At 41.3% G+C, this 23,415-nt stretch overlaps 1 protein-coding gene across 1 annotated transcript in view; it reads left to right on the forward strand.

The window, feature by feature from the left end:
* mcoln2 (mucolipin TRP cation channel 2) overlaps nt 1-23,415 on the forward strand; it is a 46,892-nt gene that overhangs the window by 15,197 nt on the left and 8,280 nt on the right. Inside the window, exons 4-12 of the mRNA XM_084338053.1 lie at nt 5,996-6,152; nt 7,736-7,814; nt 8,017-8,113; nt 8,295-8,394; nt 10,878-10,990; nt 12,450-12,599; nt 13,661-13,762; nt 17,116-17,238; nt 22,816-23,022. Of these exons, the coding sequence (XP_084194179.1) occupies nt 5,996-6,152; nt 7,736-7,814; nt 8,017-8,113; nt 8,295-8,394; nt 10,878-10,990; nt 12,450-12,599; nt 13,661-13,762; nt 17,116-17,238; nt 22,816-23,022 (1,128 nt within the window). The remainder of the gene's footprint in view (nt 1-5,995; nt 6,153-7,735; nt 7,815-8,016; nt 8,114-8,294; nt 8,395-10,877; nt 10,991-12,449; nt 12,600-13,660; nt 13,763-17,115; nt 17,239-22,815; nt 23,023-23,415) is intronic.

Here is a 23,415-nt window from a genome sequence, read left to right on the forward strand (position 1 = left end):
TTGCACAGTCTTATAGGAGTCAAGTATGTCCTGTGAATATAGTTAAGATTGATTTGTTGGGATCCGGGTTCCTTGATGTAAGTCGGACATTTGCCCAGGCTCCTTGCCAATCAAAGTCATTTTCCAGGTCTGGTATATCCCTCCTCCAGACAGAGTCTAGTTGGAGGGTTTCATACGAGGACGTTAGTAATTGATGATAAAATTCTGAAACAAAACCTCTCGATGTCTCTCTTGCGTAGAAGAATTTGTGGTATCTGTGGTGTTCAATTGGTCTGTCTAATGGAACACCGTGAGACTTCAAACATAGCTCTAACTGTTTGTGAAAAAGCCATGTGGACTTGGTGAGATTAAATGTTTTGCGTATTTCTTTATCACTACAAAAACCCTGTTTGTTAAAAACATCCCCTAATGAGTGTATGCCTTGCTCTTCCCATATAGGGAATCTTATAGGTCGTTTTCCAATTAAGAGTGCATTGTTATTGAATAAGGGAGTATGATTGTGCCATTTTTGTGGGTTAGGATTTTTTTTTTTGTGATTCACGCCATATCCGGATCGCATGAGTAATTATGGGGCCAAATTTCCATTCACAGTGCTTGATTGGTAGTTTAGTGTATGCTATGTCCTTCAGTCTATGTGGGGCTACTATGTTTTCTTCTAATTTTCTCCAGGATGCTAATGCTTGGGAGTCAAACCATGTTGTCATATAGCGACTTCTATATTCTAAACGGCTCGGAGCATAAGCACCTGGCCGTTTGGACAGCGACTATTCACGCAGCATTAACGGCTAATCCGGAAATAAAGAACGTGCCCCCGAATGGCAGAATGGACCGAAAGACCTTACTTGTCCTACTACTTTCGGGAGATATACAGCTAGACCCTGGACCCGTCAGGACGCGAACACAGATGCGACGACTGGGTCTGGCACCACAGGAGGCGACGATGGCTGCTGGAGTATACAACCCATCCGACGCCACCGCAGACGAACACGCGGGAGGACGAGATGAGAGGGAAGGAACCGGGGCTAATCAACTCGACGTGGACGCAGGTAGCCGGAGGCTAACATGGCTAACAACTTGAGAGAAAGGGCCCTGCCCTTCCCCCACAGAATGCCACCCGTTCAGCGAGACGCAATCATCACAGGTAGCCGGCGAGACGGAATCAACACAGCTCCCCCCATCACGGGACAGCGACCCTGATCAAAGGATCCCCCACTCCCCTCCGGACAATACAGATAATACTCTGGATGTGTGCTTAGCTGGAGCTGAGGATGCAGAAAAGATTTTTATTGTGGATTGGAACACGGATATGCAATGAAAAGATGCACCAGTCTTCAAATCATTCAGTAGGTTTTGTGATCTGCACGGCCTCAGCGAGCTAATCACCCAACCCACACGAGATGTGTCAACACGGACTACCATTGACCTCATTCTGACCTCTGACAAGTCCAAGATCTCCAGTAAAGGGGTTATAGCATGCGGGTTAAGCGATCATTATATGATATTCTGTACCCGCAAAAAGCTAAAACAAAAGGCTGGCTGTCACAAAACAGTCTCATCTAGAGACCTCAAAACCTACTCTAGCAAGGCCTTTAACCTAGAACTAGAGTCTGGACTGATCAGAAGAGCTCGGTGGTACACTGGTTGAAGAATCATGGCTTGGTTTCAAAACCAAATTCTCAACAATACTAAACAACATGGCCCCCCTAAGAACCACCAGGGTAAAAAAAATCGCGCTGAGCCGTGGATGCACTCCGAAATATTGACCACTATGAAAACTATGAGTTTTGTAAAAGTCAGTCAAAGCTTACCAAAAGTTTGAGCAGTGAACTCCAAGCCCACGTGACTGAACTCAAACTGAAAAGAAACAGACTAAGAAATGACGTAAACTCCATGATCAAAACTGCAAAAAAGATTTTCATCAATGACAAAACTGAGGAACCTAAATAAACCCAGTGAACTTTGGAAATTACTCAATCAACTAGGCTGCAGTAAAAAAACTTAACCAGATTTTCAAATATAAACATAAAGACCGATAACACGCTCATCACAGACAAGCTGGATGTGGCCAATTACCTAAACATTTTCTTCACAAACATAACCACAACACTGGTAAATAATCTACCCTCCCACTCTGGGCATTTTGGGGTAGAACACATCCTAGCCTACTACAATAACCTTGGGGTCCGCAAAGACTATTTCAAACTAGAAATGGTAACAACAGCTGAGGTACTCAAAAAACTGAGAGCCCTCCAACCTAACAAGGCCACTGGCCATGACTATCTCCTCCAAATTCCTCAGACTCAGCAGCCGCCATCACACGCATAATAAACCTCTCCATAAAACATGGACACGTACCCAAAGACTTCAAAATTGCGAGAGTAATCCCCCTGCACAAAAAGGGCAGCAAATTGAACCCAGGCAACTACCGCCCTGTTTATATTCTTACCTCCATCTCGAAAGTCATGGGGAAAATAGTATACGAACAGGTCGAAATCTAATCTACGAATTCCAATCTGGCTTCAGAACATCCCACTCCACTGACTCATGCCTTCTCTATTTGAACGACTACATCAAACAAGAGGTGGACGCGGGCAAATACTGCTGCATGGTCATGCTGGACTTACAAAAGGCCTTCGACACTGTCAATCACTCCATTCTGATTGACAAGCTAAAAGCAATTGGTTTTGATAGTCTATCAGTGAGCTGGATGCAATCCTACCTGGAGGGGAGAGAACAGATGGTGGAGGTAAACGGTACTCTACCCCCCCCCCCCCCCCCCAGTGAGCTGTGGTGTTCCACAAGGAAGCATACTAGGACCGTTACTGTTTCTAATTTATGCAAATGACATGTTGTCAGCTTTTGACTGCAATTTGTTCCTGTTCATGGACGACTCAGCCCTGCTGTTCTCTGACAAGAACAAGTTGCAGGTTGAAAAAACCCTCAGCTTGGAACTAGGCAGAATCTGCACCTCGCTGACAACAAACTATCATTACACCTAGGTAAAACCGAGTCCATTCTCTTCGGTACAAATAACAAACTCAGCAAGACCGACTGCTTCTCAGTTACAGTGGGTGACAATATTGTCACAAGGAAAGATGAAATTACATACCTGGGTTCCATCCTAGAGGAAAATCTTTCCTGTGACAAAATGGCATCCAATGTAATAAAAAAAAAGTCAACCAAAGAACTAGATTATTGTACCGGATCTCCTCTCTGGTAAACAAGAATACCCTGAAGACTCTGGCAGGAGCACTCATTCAAGGGTACTACGACTATGCTTGCACCTCATGGTACCAAAGCACCTCAAAGGCGCTAAAAACAAAATTACAAACATCTCAAAACAAACTGGTCAGACTACTGCTTGACCTTACTCCTAGAACCCACCTCACCCCTGCCCACTTTGACAACCTAGGATGGCTTAGAGTAGACGACAGAGTACAGCAACTTGCAATGGGCCTGGTCTACAAGATGCACTACACCACTAAGGTACCCATGTACATGTCAAAATACTTCCCAAAGGTCAGTGAATACCACGACCACAACACCAGAGGGAGCTCCACAAATCATGTTAAACCCAGATTCGGTTCAAACAAGGGACTAAACACGTTTCGCAATTATGCCACATCAATGTGGAACGCCCTACCCACAGCTGTAAAGGAATGTGAATTACTACCCACCTTCAAAACCACTCTCAAAAGAGCATCTACAGGAGACTGCAATTCGAAACTGGCCCCTGTAAATGTCCAAACCCAACCCCCTCCAATGTACAATTCCCCCCCACCCGCCTACCCAACCACCTCCAATGTACAGTTACCCACCCCACCTACCCAACCTCCTCCAATGTACAGTTTATTCCCTCTCAAATGTATATATTCTCTTTTTAGACTCTTTTTGTACTCATACCAGATCTACAAATATACAGTACTGTTTATGTCATAAATGTCTAGATGCAACAGTACTGTCTACCTGTATGTCATGTATGTCATATTATGTTATGATGAATTGAAAATGGGGGACCCTGATGTAAACGAGACTAAAGTCTTCCTCTGGTCTGCATCCCCTTAACAATTGTGTGTATTGAGCTGTACTGTATTGTACCCATTCTGCAATCTGTTAATACAATTTTCAATCAATTTCAATTATGTATTTAATCTGTCTGACCAGACCTCTTGGCAGGGGTGTAAAGTACTTGAGTAATTGTACTTCGTTACAATACTTAAGTACTGTTTTGGGGGATTTGTACTTTACTCAAGTATTATTAGGTTTGTATACTTTGTACTTTTACTGCATTACATTTCAGAGAAAAAAAACATACTTTTTACTCCTTACATTTAAAATGCAGACCTACAAGGTACAAATCTCACAGGTCCAACCATTTTAATTAGTATATTGTAATTGTTTATCTGGCCGAACTAACGTTAACGTTATTAATCCTGCGACCACAGGTAAACAGCCAATCAAATCCCCATCAATGGAAAATGAACCCACCCATACTGATTGGTCCTTGTGCAAGACTAGAAAGCGGGGATCTTTGATTAAACACCTGCTTATCAGAAGAATAGACAGTCGGATCCGCATTATGCTGTGGTTAATATTGTGATATTATTCAGGGTACTCCAGTATTCTGTCTTTAATATTGTGATATTATTCAGGGTACTCCAGTATTCTGTCTTTAATATTGTGATATTATTCAGGGTACTTCAGTATTCTGTCTTTAATATTGTGATATTATTCAGGGTACTCTAGTATTCTGCCTTTAATATTGTGATATTATTCAGGATAATCCAGTATGCTGTAGTTAATATTGTGATATTATTCAGGATACACCATTCTGTTTTTAATATTGTGATATTATTCATGCTGTGATGTGAATGCCATCCATGTTAGTTTACCTTCAATGGAGAAGTGCATTAAATCATTTTAATGCAAAAAAAGTGTCCTCTGTTCTTTCATTTCAGCATAGTCTATCACAGAACACATTCCATTGTGGGCAGAGTGTATGCTTGGTTTCATTCCAGCCTTGCCTAAACACCAGCTGATGATTTCACTAATTGGCTCACCTCTTCAACTAACTCACCTGGTGCAATGTATAGTTAAAATTAAAACTTGGCCCACGATGGAATGAGTTTGAGACCCCTGGTCAATCCCTTTAAAAAAAAATTACTTTAACTTTTTAGTACGTACATTTAAAAGTAGGACTTTTTTACTTTTACTCAAGTGTGTTTTTAGCCAGATACTTTGACTTTTACTTGAGTCAGATTTTGAGACTGTACCCATACTTTCACTCGAGTATAATTTCCGGGTACTTTTTACGGCTCTTGGGTCACTTTCTGGTCAGACGCTTGTGTGTACACATGTGTCTCTCTATAAACTGATCTCTGTGGAAGCACAGATATTAAACTATGTTCTATGTTTTTATATACAACTGACTTTATCTATCTTATCTAGGAAATGGAGACTTGCGATTAACAGTGAAAAAACACAGATTATGCACTATAAAAAACATCAACAGCAGAGTAACCATACATTTCAATTTGTTGTTTCTTTTTTCTTTGTTTACATACATTGCTTACAGTTTGTTATATTACGTTTTATTGTTTTCTTTTTTTGTGGCCATCTTGGTCTATATAACTTATTGTCAGTGTCAAGTATACTATTATATACTTATTGTTTGCGTCTTGTAAGCCCATATGGGCTGGGCATACACCTGTATGTAAGACACGAAAATAAAAAACATCAAATCATAAATGCATAAAACCAGAATTAAGTTGAGTGCAATTCTATTATTAAACTTTTAACACCTGAGGCACCATTCGGAACAGAATTAGCTTTATTGTATACATTAACGATCTGTACAGTACATTGCATCGATTGAATTAGACTACTACCTTTTTTAAGGTAGTATGATGTATCGATCCAAATGGATGCATCGTTAAGCCCCTAATGCATGTATGAGTGCTTTGTTGTTTTAACCCAAGGCCTGTGTGCCCTACAGTATGGCCAGCTGGGCCGCCTCTCCGTTGGCCCCATCAGCTATGCGGAGGACGAGGATGGGAGCTTTCTGCCTCTTTCCGTCTGTAAGCAGTACTATAAGAGGGGCAGCGTGGAGCCGTCAGACGAGGCCTACGACATAGACGCCCAGCTTGAAACAGGTGAAAGGAACCTTGTGTTGTTGCTGGTTGGTATATGGAAAATATATGCCGTCACTTGTTAATGCACACTAAAGTGCATTAACAATATACAGTGTGGTTTAAATGTAAACGAGTGATTAAATGGAATATATATAATGAAGCTACTGATTAATATGCTCATCTGATCTATGTACAGTATTATTATGTACAATGCTCTGAGCATGTTTTTAACATGAAGTGTCACAAAGTAATTTTATTTAGTTATAGATGCTTCGAACTGTAATACTATTTGCAATCCATCAATGAGATATACACTTTTTTATTTATTATTATTATTTTTTTTTTACATTTTGACAAAAAACTAAGAAACAAAGAATCATGTATTATATACAAACAACCTAAGCAGGGCTGCAACTAACGATTATTTTGGTAATAGACTAATCTGTAGATTATTTTTTCGATTAGTCGACTAATCTAACGATTATTTTTGTCACACCCTCAATCTCTGCTTCCTGTGGGCTTGGCTCCTTCTCCAATGCATGTTTTACCTCACATGCTCAAGTCTGCACACCTGTGAATGTCACCCTGTTGTCCAGTCCCTCTGCCTTAACAGTTAACATAACATGATGATCCCATAGCAAATAAAAATAATGACTCATGAAACATTTGAATTTGGATCTTAAGCAACTTTAAATCAAAATGTATTTGAACAATACAATGTATTTGAACACTCATAACAAGGTAAATAAATTAAATTATACAAATTAAAGTGGAAGTGTTTAAATAACTAAAAAGAATATATAGCAGACTTCTTAGCTTAACATCCCAGGGAACGAATGGGATAACTGGGGATGTTGTTTGCTCCTGACAAGAGTCTCAAAGTCTGGGGTGATGGTAGACAAAGCAACTCTGAGGTCATGCTCAATGTCCAATCTGTTCCTCTGCTTTGTCTTCAGCTGGACCAGAGCTGAGAAGCCACTTTCACAAAGATAGGTAGTGCAAAAAAAAATATATATATATATATTTTTTTATTTTTTTTATGACTAATCGACGCAAAAATTCTGCGTCGACAAGTTTTTATGATCGACGTCGTCGATTATGTCGACTAATCGTTGCAGCCCTAAAAGTGACTTCTGACTGAAAATGATGCAACGTATTGAATATTTTACATTTTGTCGCTGGCGGAAGAAAACCTCGCAACTCCAAACCCAACTTTTCAGGCGATGAAAAAAACGAACACAGATTTGAGGGCGAATAGAGTTACGAGGTTTAGACAGATGATCAGTTTAATGCTTTCCCATTGTTAAAACCACACACATATGGAGGATGATCTACTGAGTTGATTTATTAAAAAAAAGAAAGAAAAAAAATTACGAGGTTTTCTTCCACCAGTGACTATTTGTTATTTGTGTGTAGAGGTCCAGAGGTATGTGATGTTTGCTGCCAGTTGTGAAGTGCTATTCATGATGGCACAACAACTGAAATGGGCTACATGTTAACTATACCGCTTTAAAATCACATTACACATGAACACTGACTTCAAGTTACATACTGTATAATATACTGTAAAATGTACAGATTAATTTCATCCCTGCTGTTCCCAGTTTGTATGAAGCATGATCCAAAGACTGTACCCCAATGGAGAACACAGAATTCGTCATTCTTTGATCTAGAGTTTTATAGGTAAATATCTGTCTTCACAAGTAATTGTTAACCCGTTACAGACTGGTTTTGTTTTTCACAGCCTGTAAGGTTTTGTGTTAAGAATTTTCGAAGCACTTTGTTGCTCGATTGTATTGAAAGGTGCTTTATAAATAAAGGTTTACTTGCTTAATTTACTTGCTCTTGATATCCCTTTAACATTACGGATTGATCCTTTTTTCAGGCTTGTGGATATCAAAATAACCTTCCAACTGAAGGGTATCAACCTACAGACAGTGCGCTCGCGTGAGCTACCCGACTGCTATTCTTTCTTTGTGACGGTATGGCTCAACTGTTTTCCGTTACCCACAGAGTACTATATTTTTAAATATAATACATATTGAGTTTGTAGTTATATTACAGAGTTCTGATGAGACAGTTAATCAGCTGAATTGGTTTGAGAGAAAAGTAACAATTTTAATAAAACAATCTCCTTTCATTTCCCCCATCTAACGTCCTCAGATACTATTTGACAACCAGTGTCACAGCGGAAAGGTGAAAATATTCCTGGACATTGACTCCCTGAGCAGCGTGTGCCGAGACTGGAAGATATCTGGGACGGGTAAGGAAACAGTGGTGCTTAAAGGTGCTATAGATAACATTCAGCCACTAGATGTCGCACTAGAGCACCAGCATGTCATCCAATCGGGTGCATTCCACATGGGGAAATGGCAAGTAGGGAGGGAATACATGCGTGCAACATGTAAACAACAACATTAATTTTGGACTCGCCAAAATCTTTTAAATGATAAATTCATTAATCAATAATTTTTTGGGGAGAAAAGCAATACTTTTATTCCACACCTTTCTAAAAGCTCTGTGGATGTATTATTATAATATTTATTTTTATTATTACTCTACATAAAATGTTATCTATAGCTAAAGGTAGAATCTGTAATGCCATCAAACTAGACCAGGGGTTCCCAATTCATTTTCTGCCAGTCCACTTTCTAGGATGACTTCGCGGACTAACTCCAACTCATTTCAGTTGCATGACATGCAAGTCCAAATGTAACATTCAATAACCATTAAAAAAAAATTATATGAAGGAGCATCTCATTTGCGCAATTATAGCCTACTGCTGGAAACACTTTTAACGCAGGCCTAGACTTTCATGAAATAAAAATTTTAATTGTCCATGGCAGAGAAGCACAACACTTGTTTGTTTAACACAAATAAAAACAGGCTATTAACCGAATGGAAACTAGATACGCTTCAAACATAAACAATTAGAATACATTTCAAACACTTTTTGAAAATGTAAAAATAAGTCTAACAACCAAAATGCTCTTTTAAAAAGAAAATAATAATATTCGGATCAAGCAGAAACCATGGGATGGAAATCGGAGCATGTCAATTTCGAAAAGTGCCATCTCCGCTCAAATGAGAGTTTTCTAAAGTTCGGCTGATATGATGTTGTGGCGAGGCGGAGGCACTGGTGGAGGTGTTTCCTGTTTCATAATAAAAGTTCTCTGTGCTACGGATTTCATAATAAAAGCGGCCGCTATCGTCATAGGAGAAATGTACATAGTATATATATATTTTTTTTTAAATGCGTTTGATTAACTCATTGGACGCCACGCAGTTGAGCATCATTTGTACTTACCACACCAAGCTCTAAGAGATGGGAATAAGTGGCAGTGTTTGCAGGGCTATAACTATATTCTATATTATAGCTATGGATACAATACTATGGGCTATTTGACATCGACTATCTATCGTTCAATTTGTGAAAAAGAAATAATTGTATTCATCCATACATTCCCGTTTTATACCGTGGTGAATATGAGTATAGTTTTAGAGTGATCCTGTCTAATCCCAGAAAACGACACTATGCAGCAATACGTGCATTTCACTAAAAGCGTTGTCGTTTCTCGCCTGGACAAATGTATATCGGTATTATGTTTCATCATGAATGCATGAAAGGGTGGGGGGGGGGGGGGGTTTGATGCTTTGATCGTCACCAACGGCATACGTTGTGGAGTAACGTTACAGACACATGTTGTGATTGAGGTGAAATCATGGTTGGATCACAGCAGGATTGATCCCAAAAAGAATATTCCAATTATCTGATCACGAATCCCAGTATTGGTGTCGATCGTGTCGCCAACATAATCCGCCACACATTATGCATCGGGAGCACTTGACGCTTCTCAATCCGATCGGGACAACCGCTCCACTTGCCCGACAAAGAAAACGTCTGACCAGAGACTTTTGATCGACGCACAGGCCAAGATATAAATGTTTCAAAGGGTGCTCGATACTGCCACCTGGGTGGATGCGGCCCGTATTGCACTTTGGCATTCTCAGGATGATTCCCCATGTTAACCCACAGTCCGTGTGCCTGTAATGAATGGAAATATAGAATAAAATAAATAACGATAAACTCGACTATACTCGGGTCTGGCGCTGAATGGTTGGTGAGTTAACCCGACTTTCCTCGGGTCTGGCGCTGATTGAGTTAATATAACTTTGCGTGGTCAAATTAAAATCCCTCCTGGGCCGCCTATTTGGAACCCCTGCTCTAGACAATGGAGCCCTGTTTGGTATTGCACTTTGTTTAAATGCTTTGTTTTGGTGTGATGTGTGGGTTGGAGTGATGGGGGGGGGGGGGGGGGTTGTTACTGCTGGCCACACATCAGGCTCTGCTAAGAGAGGTCTGGAGAAATTCATAGTATAATAAGTCACCAAACTCCAACCCACACATAAGACAAACTAAATATGTAAACAAGTGCAATACCAAGTGGGGCTTTAGCCTAGAGAGAGTGCTGTTTGATGACATTACAGATTCTACCTTTTAATAATGGTGCTTTTTTTTATTTACATTTAGTCATTCAGCTGACACTTTTATCCAAAATCCAAGAAAATTGTTATTCCAAACAGAAAGATGACAGTGAAGAGACGCAGGCGTCCCAGCGCGCTGCAAGCTGCTCTCGGTTATTGAGGCGTTGTGTCATCTTAACCACATGGCTGTTATCAGCTATAGTGGGGGAGACTGGGGACTTATGTAAGAGATAACGGCATGCGCCGGTTTATCTGTTGCAGCTCAGAAGAACACGCACTACCTCCTGGTGTTCGACGCCTTCGTCATCCTGGTGTGCCTCACCTCGGCCGTGCTGTGCACGCGCTCCATCGTCCTGGCGGTCAGGTTACTGCGGGTGGGTTCTCTATATGTCTATACAGCAGAGTTTCTTAACACTTTCAGTGCCAATGATGAGATTTCTCGTTAGTTCATGCCAACCGTTGAGTACCAGCCGACGAGAGATCTCGTTTTTAATCGTTATTTTTTTTATTATCGATTTCCAATCAATCTAGCCTCACGTTACCAGTGGGGATCTGTCTGAACTCTAACAGGGAAAATACCGCCCCCTATCGTCTCTCCGGATGGTACTGCACCCCATTGGATTGAATGAAACGCATGGAGAGAAAAAAAGTCCTGCTTCCACATTTTACTTGTCAGACAAGTAACCGGAGATGATCCAAGTAATTTCCCACCACCAGAACAGCGGAGAATGTGCGTTTCCAGTACCCAGCGTTGGATCAATAAACGCGATCGATATTTGGAATGGCGATCAGGAATTGGAATAATCTTTTTGGAGAACATCTGATCTGAGGTAAGGAATCTATTTTACCAGTCTTGGGATAATCGGAGCTATTTTCACCTATATATCAGCGTGTGCCATATGTGTGTGTGTGTGATCAGGAAATAAGATGATCGATTTTTCAGCCCGCTTCTATAGCGTGCATAAGTACACATATACTATCGATATTCTAGCGTTTATTTGAAAACTATTCATAAATAAATGTTTTGTGTATTCCAGTAAAGGGCGTTTATCACAGAATCTTTATTTTTTTTCTGAAACTTGAAAAAAACGAGCGTTTTTCAAAATGGTATAAAACGGAAATGAACCGATTTAAAAAAAAAAAAAAAAAAAAAAAAAAAAAAAAACATAAGAAGAGAAATAAGAAAAGAAAAAATCCGTTTGGACAATGTTGACCGCAAACAAGTCATTGATAAGCGACGGCCATATTAGACATATAGCCATAATTTAAGATATAGTTTATGCGTTCGCAAATATGAGAGCTCTGTCATTGAATAGAGCGGTGGCACGCAACAGGGTTCCTAGGCACCGCATGGCTGGCACGGAAATTGTTAAAGGAACACGCCAACATTTTGGGAAATGAGCTTACCGTCTTCTCCACAGAGAGACTAGAAGATGGATACCAGTTTCCTCTCTGTGCGTTCAGTAGAAAGCTATCTGGCTGCACGTTAGCTTAGCTTAGCACAATGAATGGAAGCGGACAGTGCCGGATAGCCTTTGGGAGAGGTGTTAGTTGGACAATGCCTAGGCTAACCGGCCTTTATTATTATGGCTGCTCTAAATGTTTGTTATATAATTGCCTAAATGCCAAGAGTTTTTGTTTTCTTTATGGACTCCAATAAAATATGGATATGGACTCTAATAAAAAATCTAAAAAATGTGTCAAGCATGTTTTGAAAATACTTACTTAAAGCTGGGTATTCTTGTGTCCTCTGTCCACTTGGTAGCTAAGTTGGCTTACTAACGTAGCCTTTGATTGATTCAAAGACATTGATTTGTATACGTTTCCTTGCAGAGATTTTCCAGATTCTTCCACGAAAACTACAATCGCAAAGTGTGTGAAGATGACCAGAATGAGTTCCTGAACGGCTGGTACGTGATGGTCATCATCAGTGACCTCCTGGCCACTGTGGGATCCATCTTGAAGATGGAGATACAAGCTAAGGTAATGTGTCCATCACATCCTCATCCAAAGCTCATTTAGATTCTTACATGACGCTGTTCGGCTTACAAGACTGCAACATTTGTATTTGGTGTGTCCCACAAGCACAAGCACTCTCTCTTAGTTGATATTAAAGGCGCAATTCTCAGTCTAACTGTAAACAAAAGGTTGGCCCACCACTGAAAATGTTATAAAAAATTTACCTAATTGCATTGTATATGCTGTAACAGCTTTGTTTACATGTCAAATATTGGAGTAAACCGGACCTCTATTGTGTAATTATGACTTGTGAAGACGATTTAGATGGTCAGAAATTATCTGGATTGGGGCTTTAAATGTGGAACAAATTGGCATTAATCAATAACACGGGCGATTGAAAACTGACTGTGAGAAGTTGAAAAATCAAACGTGCCATCACCTACTCTACACCGACAGCGGCCGGGTGGACTTTGGAGTGCCATGGCTGAATGTAGACATTGTAAAGGCCTGTTTACTCTGACTGGAGTGTGAGTTCTCAGTCGGCCCTTTAGCCCCCATGTTAAGCATTTACAGCAAGGCGACATTAAGTCGAAATTAACTCCCTCTTTATACTCCCTCTTGACCTTGACTGAGGCTTGTGTTTGTGAAGGAGGACACTGTCTGAGCTCTGGCAACGGGCTTCCCTGTACAAACTTGTGGTTGTGCTTTGGATGCAAGGGGAATACCGCCTACAGATGGGCATTATATTCATAGCTATTGCCCAGTTAGTCAAATCTCGTTTTACATTCAGATGACATAAATTACATGTTTTCTCTCTGATTTCTAGCTTCAGGAGAGAATCCCCCTATTTTTTTCTCTCTCTCTTTCTCTCTTCAGAGTCTTAACTAGCTATGATGGATCTCTCTACTTCTCTCTTCAGAGTCTAACTAGCTATGATGGATTTATCTGTTTCTCTCTTCAGAGTCTAACTAGCTATGATGGATCTTATGTTTCTCTCTTCAGAGTCTAACTAGCTATGATGAATCTTATCTGTTTCTCTCTTCAGAGTCTAACTAGCTATGATGGATCTCTGTTTCTCTCTTCAGAGTCTAACTAACTATGACGTGTGCAGTATCTTCCTGGGAACGTCTACGTTATTGGTGTGGGTCGGCGTGATCAGATACCTGGGATACTTTCAGAAGTACAATGTAAGTCTATGGAGCTTGTTGAGTGTTGATCCCAGGCCTTTACATACACCTGAAGTCACGGATACAATGCAGTAATGAGGTTTAGGAGGATTTGGGGGGAGGAGGGGGAACATCTTTTTTCATCTCTCTCTCACACACACACACACATTATGCACATAAGTATATGCACATGTTCTCTATCTATCTATATATCTATATATATATATATATTAAGGCTGTCAAATATATCGCGTTAATATCGCGTTAACTCCCGATTTTATTAATGCCACTAATTTTTTTAACTCAAGATTAACTTAAAAAAAAAAAAAAAAAAAAAAAAATGTTTACTAGACTTCACTCAGGTGTATTATTGATGCTCTCATTGATACTATGTTTGTTTCTGAAGTGTGTGTGTGTGTGTGTGTGTGAGAGAGATATAGAGAGAGAGGGGGGTGAGAGAGATGAGGAAGGGGCAAAAGAGAAAAAGAGCTAGAGGAGTGTGTGTGTGAGGGAGAGAGGGGGGTGTGTGATTAATCAGCCCTTGTGTGTGTCAATGTAACAAGTTCCTAACGTTTTCTTTCCCCTATTATTTCATGCACACTTTATTCATTGTTTTAAATTATTATTTTCTTTTAAGTTATTTTGTGCATCACTCTGTTTTGAATTTGATGCAAATTTGCAATGCATGAGGGTCATCCTTTTGTTAAATGGCTGCACAAAGCAAGCATTTGTTGACTCGCATGTTGATAAGAGTATTAAAACTTGGAACTTGAAAAAGATCTGTTTAAGGTAAAAAAAAAAATTAAAATAAAAATGCGATTAATTTGCGATTAATCGCGAGTTAACTATGGACAATCATGCGATTAATCGAGTTAAATATTTTAATCGTTTGACAGCACTAATATATATATATACCGTAATTCCTCTAATAGTAACCGGTATTCAATTAAAAACCGGGTCTCTATTAATGACCGGGTGCGCTGTTGAGCTAAGCAATTATAAGCCGGCCTCCTAATACAAGCCGGGTTTCATGTATATTAGAGGAATTACGGTATTACCCTCAACGGATTTACCATAGGCAATATATTTTGTTATTGTTGTTATATGCTGGCCTGGCTGTGCAGTAAATACCATATAATGGTATGGTGTTAAATTAATGTTTACCAAGAGAGTAAGCCTACCTCAGAATTGTATAAAACGAAGTTATTATTATTATACCAGTATTGTGATTGCACTATTTTACTTTATTTTACTTTTTTTGACCACCTGTAATTGCACTGTTTACTACCGTATTTCATACAGTACTTGGTTTCAATAAATGAACCTTGTACATTTTACTGGGTTTAAACTGACACAAAATGTTGATTTATTCATTATGATCTGTTTGAAAATTAGAAATATAGGCCTCTCTCTTATACATGCCTCCTCCTAATACAAGCCTGGTATCCGCTACAGTTGAAACAAATACAAGCCGGGGTTACTATTAGAGGAATTACGGTATATATACAGTATGTATGCCAGAATCCAGGTTGGGCAGGCTAAAGCTCTCTCTCTTGCGCACACACACACACACACACACACACACTTAAACCACCTGAATTTAGTCCATCATTATCATACGTACATACAGTAGGACTCAAATATGTACTGAGGCTCGCTGAACATACAATACATAGGGTCCAAATATTTACAGAGGTTCAAATTGCTTTCACGGACATCATATGGGTACAGAAACAACCCTGCCTGCCTGGCACTCACTACAGTGGTGATTCAAAGCCACGTGCAACATTGTAACCCGGCACATGTGCACAAGCAGTGTCCAAAACATTGTGAAACCCACAATGAATGGGCGGGATGTGGAAATTGTAAAAAAAAAAATCTACTTTTTGTCACTGAGCTGCTTTCATATCCTCTCTCAGAAGTGTGTACACACACACACATTCTTGTATTTCTATACATATGAGGACTATTACCTAAATTCCATGAACTACATTTATTCCATAACCCCTAACCTTAATCTAACCCTGAACCTAACCATTTAACCCTAAAGCGTCAGATTTCAAAGTGAGGCAGAGGACCTGTCTAAATGTCTTCACTCTCAAATAATTGGCTCATCTTCCTGTCTTGGTGGGGACATGTGGTTTTCACAAGAACAGAATAAGATAAGATCCCTTTGGGAAATGCAGGCATCATAGCAGCATGGGGAAGGGGAGGTACAGGTACATGTGATAGTAGAAGACATGATACGGGTCATAAAATTATAGTACAGTGGAGAAGTAGAAATAAAAATAGGCAGTGTAAACAATATAATTAACTAATATATTGTATATGGGCAAGTAGGCAGTGTAAATAGGTCAAGGTGCAAGATGAGGGTATGTATGCCCTCTGTTATATTTGCCTTACAATAAATATAGTTACAATATACAGTATATCTAATCTAATATATATAATCTAAATAGATTAAATATGCTCTGATGAAGTAAGTTTACAGTATACACATAAGGTGCAGTATGTATAAGGTAATATATGTATGCCGTGATATACTTCATACGTTATATACATTGTCCGTATTAGGTGGAAGTCAGACACACTTAGTGATAGAAGTTCCTAGTAGTTGGATGTCTAGCAGCGGTCCCTGCCCACTGTTGTGGAGCCTGATGGCCGCTGGTATGAAGGACTGGCCGAGGCGGTTAGTTGAGTGTTGGGGGGGAGGTTATGAGTCTGTGACTGAACGTGCTTCTCATCTTGACTAGCTCATCGTAGTAGAGGGGGTGGGAGGGATTCTCCAGGATAGCAGCCAGTTTCCTTCTCATCCCCCTCCTCCCTGCCACCACCTCTAGTCTGACCAGCTCTAGTCTTCTTGCCCCTCCGGAAGTCCACCACAAGCTCTTCTACTGGTGTTGAGTTGGAGGTGGCTGCTGTCACTCCACCCCACAAAGCTCTCCACCAGGCCTCTATACTCCTCCTCATCATTGTCGGTGATGTAGCTTACGATGGAGAAGTCGTCGGAGAAGTGCAAGAACACACACACACACGTGCACTTATTCTTGAACACTGTTGCGAGGTGGTAGAGCGGTCGGCTGGTAATCGGAAAAGCGGTAATCGGAAGGTTCCCGGTTCGACTCCCACTCCTCCCGGGCAGTGTGTCGAAGTGTCCTTGAGCAAGACACTTGACCCCTAATTTCTCCCGATGAGCAGGTTGGCCTTGTATGGTTGCCTCCGCCATCTGTGTGTGAGTGAATGGGTGAATGTGAGGAACAAAATTGTAAAGCGCTTTGGATAAAAGCTGTTGGATAAAATTGGATTGGATTGACATGGTTTCTTTACCGCTTTGCATTCTCCTGAGCCCTCTACTGTCTTGTCTCCACCCGCAGGTGTTGATCCTGACTATGAAAGCAGCCTTCCCTAAAGTGCTGCGCTTCTGCTGCTGCGCCGGCATGATCTACCTGGGCTACACCTTCTGTGGCTGGATCGTCCTGGGGCCGTACCATGAGAAGGTAACCACTCTCCAGCTGTCACTCACTGGACTCACTGCAAGTAGGGTCTCGAGGAACTATTTAAATTTTTAAAACGGGTTCCAACTGGTCAGAATCGGAAGAATCGTTAACCTCTGAGTCTACCTGTTCCTGACAGCCTACGTTTTGCGGAATGTAATTGTAAAAAAATAAATAAAAAAATGTATCTCTAGTTGAGGTTAGGCCGGCGTGAGGTCTCCAGCAAGGCTGTGGTTTAGGGTTAGGTTTATAAACGGCGACCTCCCTCGAGTCCCAATCAATCCTCTTAACAATACTAGAGAAGATCACATGTAAGCAAAGTGTTTGAATGTACCGGTGAATCATTTACCAATGCCCCTCATTGTCAAAATAATGGATAAAGGAATGGATCAGAAAGGCTGTTTTTCGCCTCTCCTTTACTACAGGTGTCCCGAAACAAAACCACGGATGAATGAACACAGCAGGGTCATTACAATAGGCTGAGCCTACCGGCTGCTATTGAGGCTTACTGGGCTTTTTTATGGAGATAGTTTATTTTTATCCATCTTCATCCATTCATCTTTAACCTCTTATTTGATGCTTGTGTTATTGTGGGCGTGACGACTAAAGACTTTGACTTCAGCTACATTCTAACTACATTAACGGCCCCTGGAGCATAGCACCACCTGTCACCTGGTAATAATGACTGTGTCGCAACGTGTGTCATAATGTAGCTGGGTAGCCAATGGCATCACTGTAGTATACGACAGCAATGGTGACTGGTTGGTAGATCTGACATTTCTTTTATTTAATTTTCTTTTTTATTATTTGTCATATTACAGTGAAATGCTTGGTTCTGTATGAGCCTCCTGGGATTGTGCTTCATACAGTAAAAGAATAAAGACCAAACACTATTGCAAAAATGCAAACAAATAGGTACTCTGGTTCAAGGCAGAGTCAACCGGAGTCATACAGTTCTTGTGCGTAGTTGAAGTGGAGCATGGGTGGATTTTGCTACCGTACATCACAGTTGACTACCTCTCTCTGCACTCAGACCTCTATGTGATGTACTACCCCATGAATGCCATTACTTTTTTTTTAAACATGAATCCTATAGTTCTGTGAGTGAGGAGGACATGTGATGATTGGACCACAACAAGTGTCTTGAGAGCTTGGCCACAAAAACACTATTTCCTCAGCTGTTTCCAACTGTAGTACTGTAGGCCCCAAACTCGAGCAAAGTTGAAGAAATTAAGAAACGGTGTTTGCAGTTCACTTTGAGGTCTGCTCTCCTCCGGAAGACGCCATCCAGCAGAGTTTATTCAAACACGTTGGTTGGAGAAGCTACAACATTGACCTTGGATCAATGTTTAGATTAGAGGCAACTTCACTCTTGGCCCCCTTATTATAGAAACACTGTCGATTTACAGCCACAAGGTGGCACTGTTTGTGCATGTTTGTCTAAGGACATCAGCCCCACTATCCAGGAGATAAGCTAAATGACTGCAAGGAAGTCCAGAAGTGTGTTTAGACATCCTTGCAAATTAAGATAAATTATTTACGGAAGTCCAAAATGGCACTGTCCGCCTACACGAGGCATTACTCACAGTGGAGAGACAAGGTTTTGGATAGACCTCAGCAGTTTTGGACCAGGGCCACAATTCCAAGAGTAGGAGTACTGATCTAGGATCAGTGCTCATGATGTCACATGACCATGATCCAATCTGTTCTCAGATCAGCGCTCCTGCTTTCAAGACGCTTGATAAATAAAGGCCCCAGGTGCTGTTTCACTAACTAAACAATAAAGGTTTGTTGATAGTCCTAACATCAACTGGTGTGTAACTGTCCAAATATAATGTGGGCCAATTTGTCATTTTGTCTGACCCGTTGATTAAAAGAAATCCACAAACCCATGATTGATTGGACCGTATAGTAAATTATACAGACGAATGACAAGTGTAAACATTACACCACAGCTTTTGCAAATAGTGCTCGCTTTCAGATTGATGGTGCCAAGAACAGCCCTATTGCATTTGACCTCTTTAAGGGTACACAAAGCTGCACGTCTCAAACACTCTTATCAAGCAACACAAACAACGTTTTCAATACAGTACCGCAGGGACGCGGAGCCAGTTGAGAGGTTTGGTCACGTTGACGATGAACAGGGGAGTCCCCTGCAGTGTGTTTGCCTCTGGGGATGAAGTCTTTCTCCCTGCAGTGTGTTTGTCTCTGGGGATGAAGTCCTTCTCCCTGCAGTGTGTTTGTCTCTGGGGATGAAGTATTTCTCCCTGCAGTGTGTTTGTCTCTGGGGATGAAGTCTTTCTCCCTGCAGTGTGTTTGTATCTGGGGATGAAGTCTTTCTCCCTGCAGTGTGTTTGTCTCTGGGGATGAAGTCTTTCTCCCTGCAGTGTGTTTGTATCTGGGGATGAAGTCTTTCTCCCTGCAGTGTGTTTGTCTCTGGGGATGAAGTATTTCTCCCTGCGTGGTCGGAGCGGTGTTCCTTGACCTGAGAAAGGCCTTTGACACCATCAGCCATGACCTACTTACCACCAAGCTTTCCAGGTTCAACTTTTCACCCACGGCAATAAAAAGGATGATATCATATCTCGAGGGTAGGACACAACGTGTCGGGATTAACAACATCACATCACCCCCTTGAAATATGATGTCTGGGTGCCTCAAGGATAGATCCTGGGACCTTTGTTGTTCAGTCTGTTCATAAACGACTTGCCCTCTGTCTGTGCTGGCACAACAGCCCAGATACAGATGTATGCAGACGACACAGTGGTTTACGTGCACGCAAACAACAAAACCCAGGCAGCACACAAACTGAACGCAATAATGGCACGCACAGTCAAATGGCTCTCAGAAAACTTGTCTCCACCTCAACGCAAAGAAAACAAGTCTGCATGTTCTTCGAAAAAAGATCATCTGTAAGTGTAACACCTGACCCAGACATGTGTGCAGCAAAGGAGAGGCTTGAAGTAGTCAAAGATTTTAAATACCTCGGAATAACCTTGGACTCAAACCTCACCTTCAGAAAACAGGTAAAAAAAAAAGTTGCACATGCCGTAAAATTTAACAGCCAACTTTAAATACATCCGAGACTGCTTCAACATGGAAACAGCCAAACTTTATTTCAACTCGGTAATTATGTCCCATCTGACATACTGCATAACCAGCTGGTCTCAGACCTGCAAACCCACATTGACACCAATTCATTCAGTTCATAAATAGGCCCTGAAGGTGTTGGACAAGAAACCCTTTTGCCACCACCACTGTACCATCCTCCAAAAACATGCCCTGCTAAGCTGGGAAAACATGCTGAAACGGCCATGGTTACACTGGGGTTTTTATTTTTTTTTTTGTTGCTGAATGATTACGTTTGCATCATGCATTGCATGTCCAAGTTAAAAAGAAACGCAGTTTTGGCAGGAAAACGCGTTCCCCTAGCGGGAACACTGAAAAGGTGCCGAAACTCGCAGACAATGGTGCCATGTAATCTGCGCGAGCCGGATACAGAGCCGTTCTGCACGGTTATTTCCAGTGTTTACAGCAGAGCTGTCCCAAGTAGCTGCGGCTACCAACGTGTTGTCAAGTTATTGTTATAAGGAGCCCAGTCCAAAACTACAACAGTCTGCATACCCTTAACAATTGTGTGTATTGAGCCGTATTGTACCCATTCTGCAATCTGTTAAATAAAGTTTTCATCCATTTCTAATGGCGTTAACGTTACTACGTTAATAGCCTCGATGCTAACTATATACAGGGAGAATGCCATTCACATTAGCATGTAGCTAACAACATCAGAGATATTTTTGTGAGACTAAACTATCCACTCTTGGTGGTAAATTGTGTTGATGTTGGTTTTGTTTCAACAAATGAGAGGCAGAACACACAGTGAATGTATCCATTTTGTTTATTGCACTTTCTTTCAAAAATAAATGCTACGTTGACTAAATGGCTCACGCGAGGCATTTAAAGATGGTGGATTGTTGATTTTTAGCAGGAAGCGTATTGGCACATTCAACTTTTCTGATTGGTTGAAAATGGCCTTCATGTTTGAACTACATCGCCACCTACTGCCACGGCATTGTACTACATGTATATACATCACTGTGCTCAGGAGGCAAAAACGATGTCTAACTTGCCTGCCATTACGTAGCATTCTGAAAAGCTAAACTGAAACTAAAAACCGAAACGAAAACCGGGCCTAGTGTAACCGCAGCCTAAAAGATGCCATCCTGATATATAAAATCCAACACAGTCTAGCCCTACCACCTCTCTCACAGTTTTTAACGGAAAGCAGCAGGTTCACCAGAACAGTGCTAGAGGGAGAAAAAGCGCATTTAGCAAATCAGCCTTCTCGATCAGAGCTGCAGAGTTCTGGAACACCATTCCATCACACATCCACAATACTAATACACTTCACACACACACACACACACACTCAAATCATGGCTGTTACAAAATCGGGTCTCTGGCCATGACCATTAGCAAGTCACATCACAGTCCAGCTGCCCAGCCCCCATATGCTTGCCCACTAGCCTGACTGTCCTGATTGTGATTATGTGATTTATGATTATGTATATGTGTGCCTGCCTATACGGTGCTTATACATGTATAGCTTTGATTTGTCCCTGTACGAATGCCTAGTGAGTGAATGTACAGAATATGTTTTAATCTGTTTTTATATTAGCTCTAATGTCATATTTTTCTATTTATTTTCTGGCTTAAACATCTGGCCCAGGGACTACAACTGAAAACTGCTAATGTTGGCATATTTACAGCTTTTAATTTGTATTCATTTATAAATTTATAACTGTTGATTGATATGCACTGTCCCTGATCAAATAAATTGAGTAAACTAAACTAAGCAGTGCGTTTGTCTCTGGGGACTAAGTCTTTCTCCCTGCAATGTGTTTGGCTCTGGGGATAAACTTCAGGATGTTTCCCAGGGGGAGGGGTTTACTGTCCTGTACTTTCTGAGCCTGGGGATCATAGGTGTTGTATGTGTTTTTAGATGTTTATCGTACTTCGGAGAGTGCTCCCTTGGTTTTTTTCCACATTATGTTTGGATGATGGGGTTCTCCCCCTCCTCAGACAGCTGGATGTCTGTTTAGTTTGTTTGCTCTCGCTCGCTCTCTCTCTCTCTCTCTCTCTCTCTCTCTCTCTCTCATATATATCCACTCCCTTTCTCTTCGCTCTGTCATTCTCCCTCGGTCCCTCCTTCTATCTCTCTTTCTGGCTCTCTTGTACCATCTCTCTCTCTCTCTCTCTCTCTCTCTCTCTCTCAACTTAAAAAAAACTTTTTCTTTTCAGCATAAATGGAAATCACACCTTGGTTGCCAAAGCGGCACTAATTAAATAATAATTGTAAACTTGTACTTTGAAAGTCGCTCTCTCGGTCAAGAGTTCTCTCAAGTTCAGTGTGCTTTATTGGCATGATAACAACATGTGACTTACATTGACCAAAGCAAACAAAATAACATTACAATCACAACAGTATTTCAAAAACCCTAATCTCAATGGCCCTCTCTCTATCTCTCTCTCCCTCACTCTCCCCCCCCCCCCCTCTCTATCTCTCTCTCTCTCTACCAGTTTGAGGGCCTGAGCCGCGTGGCAGAGTGTCTGTTCTCCCTGGTGAACGGCGATGACATGTTCAGCACCTTCGCCCAGCTGAAGGACAAGAACACGTTGGTGTGGCTCTTCAGCCGTGTCTACCTCTACTCCTTTATCTCGCTCTTCATCTACATGGTGCTGTCGCTCTTCATCGCCCTCATCACCGACGCCTACGAGACCATTAAGGTACTACTACCCATTCACTCGCACATTCACACACCGACGGCAGAGGCGACCATGCAAGGTGCCGACCTGCTCATCGGGAGCAGTTAGGGGTTAAGTGTCTTGCTCAAGGACACTTCGACACGCTGCCCGGGAGGAACGGGAATCTCTGGATTACCAGACGACGGCTCTGCCTCCTGAGCCACCTGTGGTATCCCCCCCCCCCCCAGTAATAGAATTGGATACCAAGAGAGCACACGTGTGACATGTCAAACATCAAAACAAAGCAACGCCATGCTTCAAACTCACACAGTTACACACCCTCACCCTTGTGGCCACTGAGCACCTACACCAGAGCAGTTGGGGGTCAAGTGCACTTGCTCAAGGGCACTTTAACAATGGGTTGTGTTACTCATT

This window comes from Notolepis coatsorum, assembly GCF_963971535.1.
Source record: "Notolepis coatsorum genome assembly, chromosome: 2".
Taxonomy (NCBI): Eukaryota; Metazoa; Chordata; class Actinopteri; order Aulopiformes; family Paralepididae; genus Notolepis; species Notolepis coatsorum.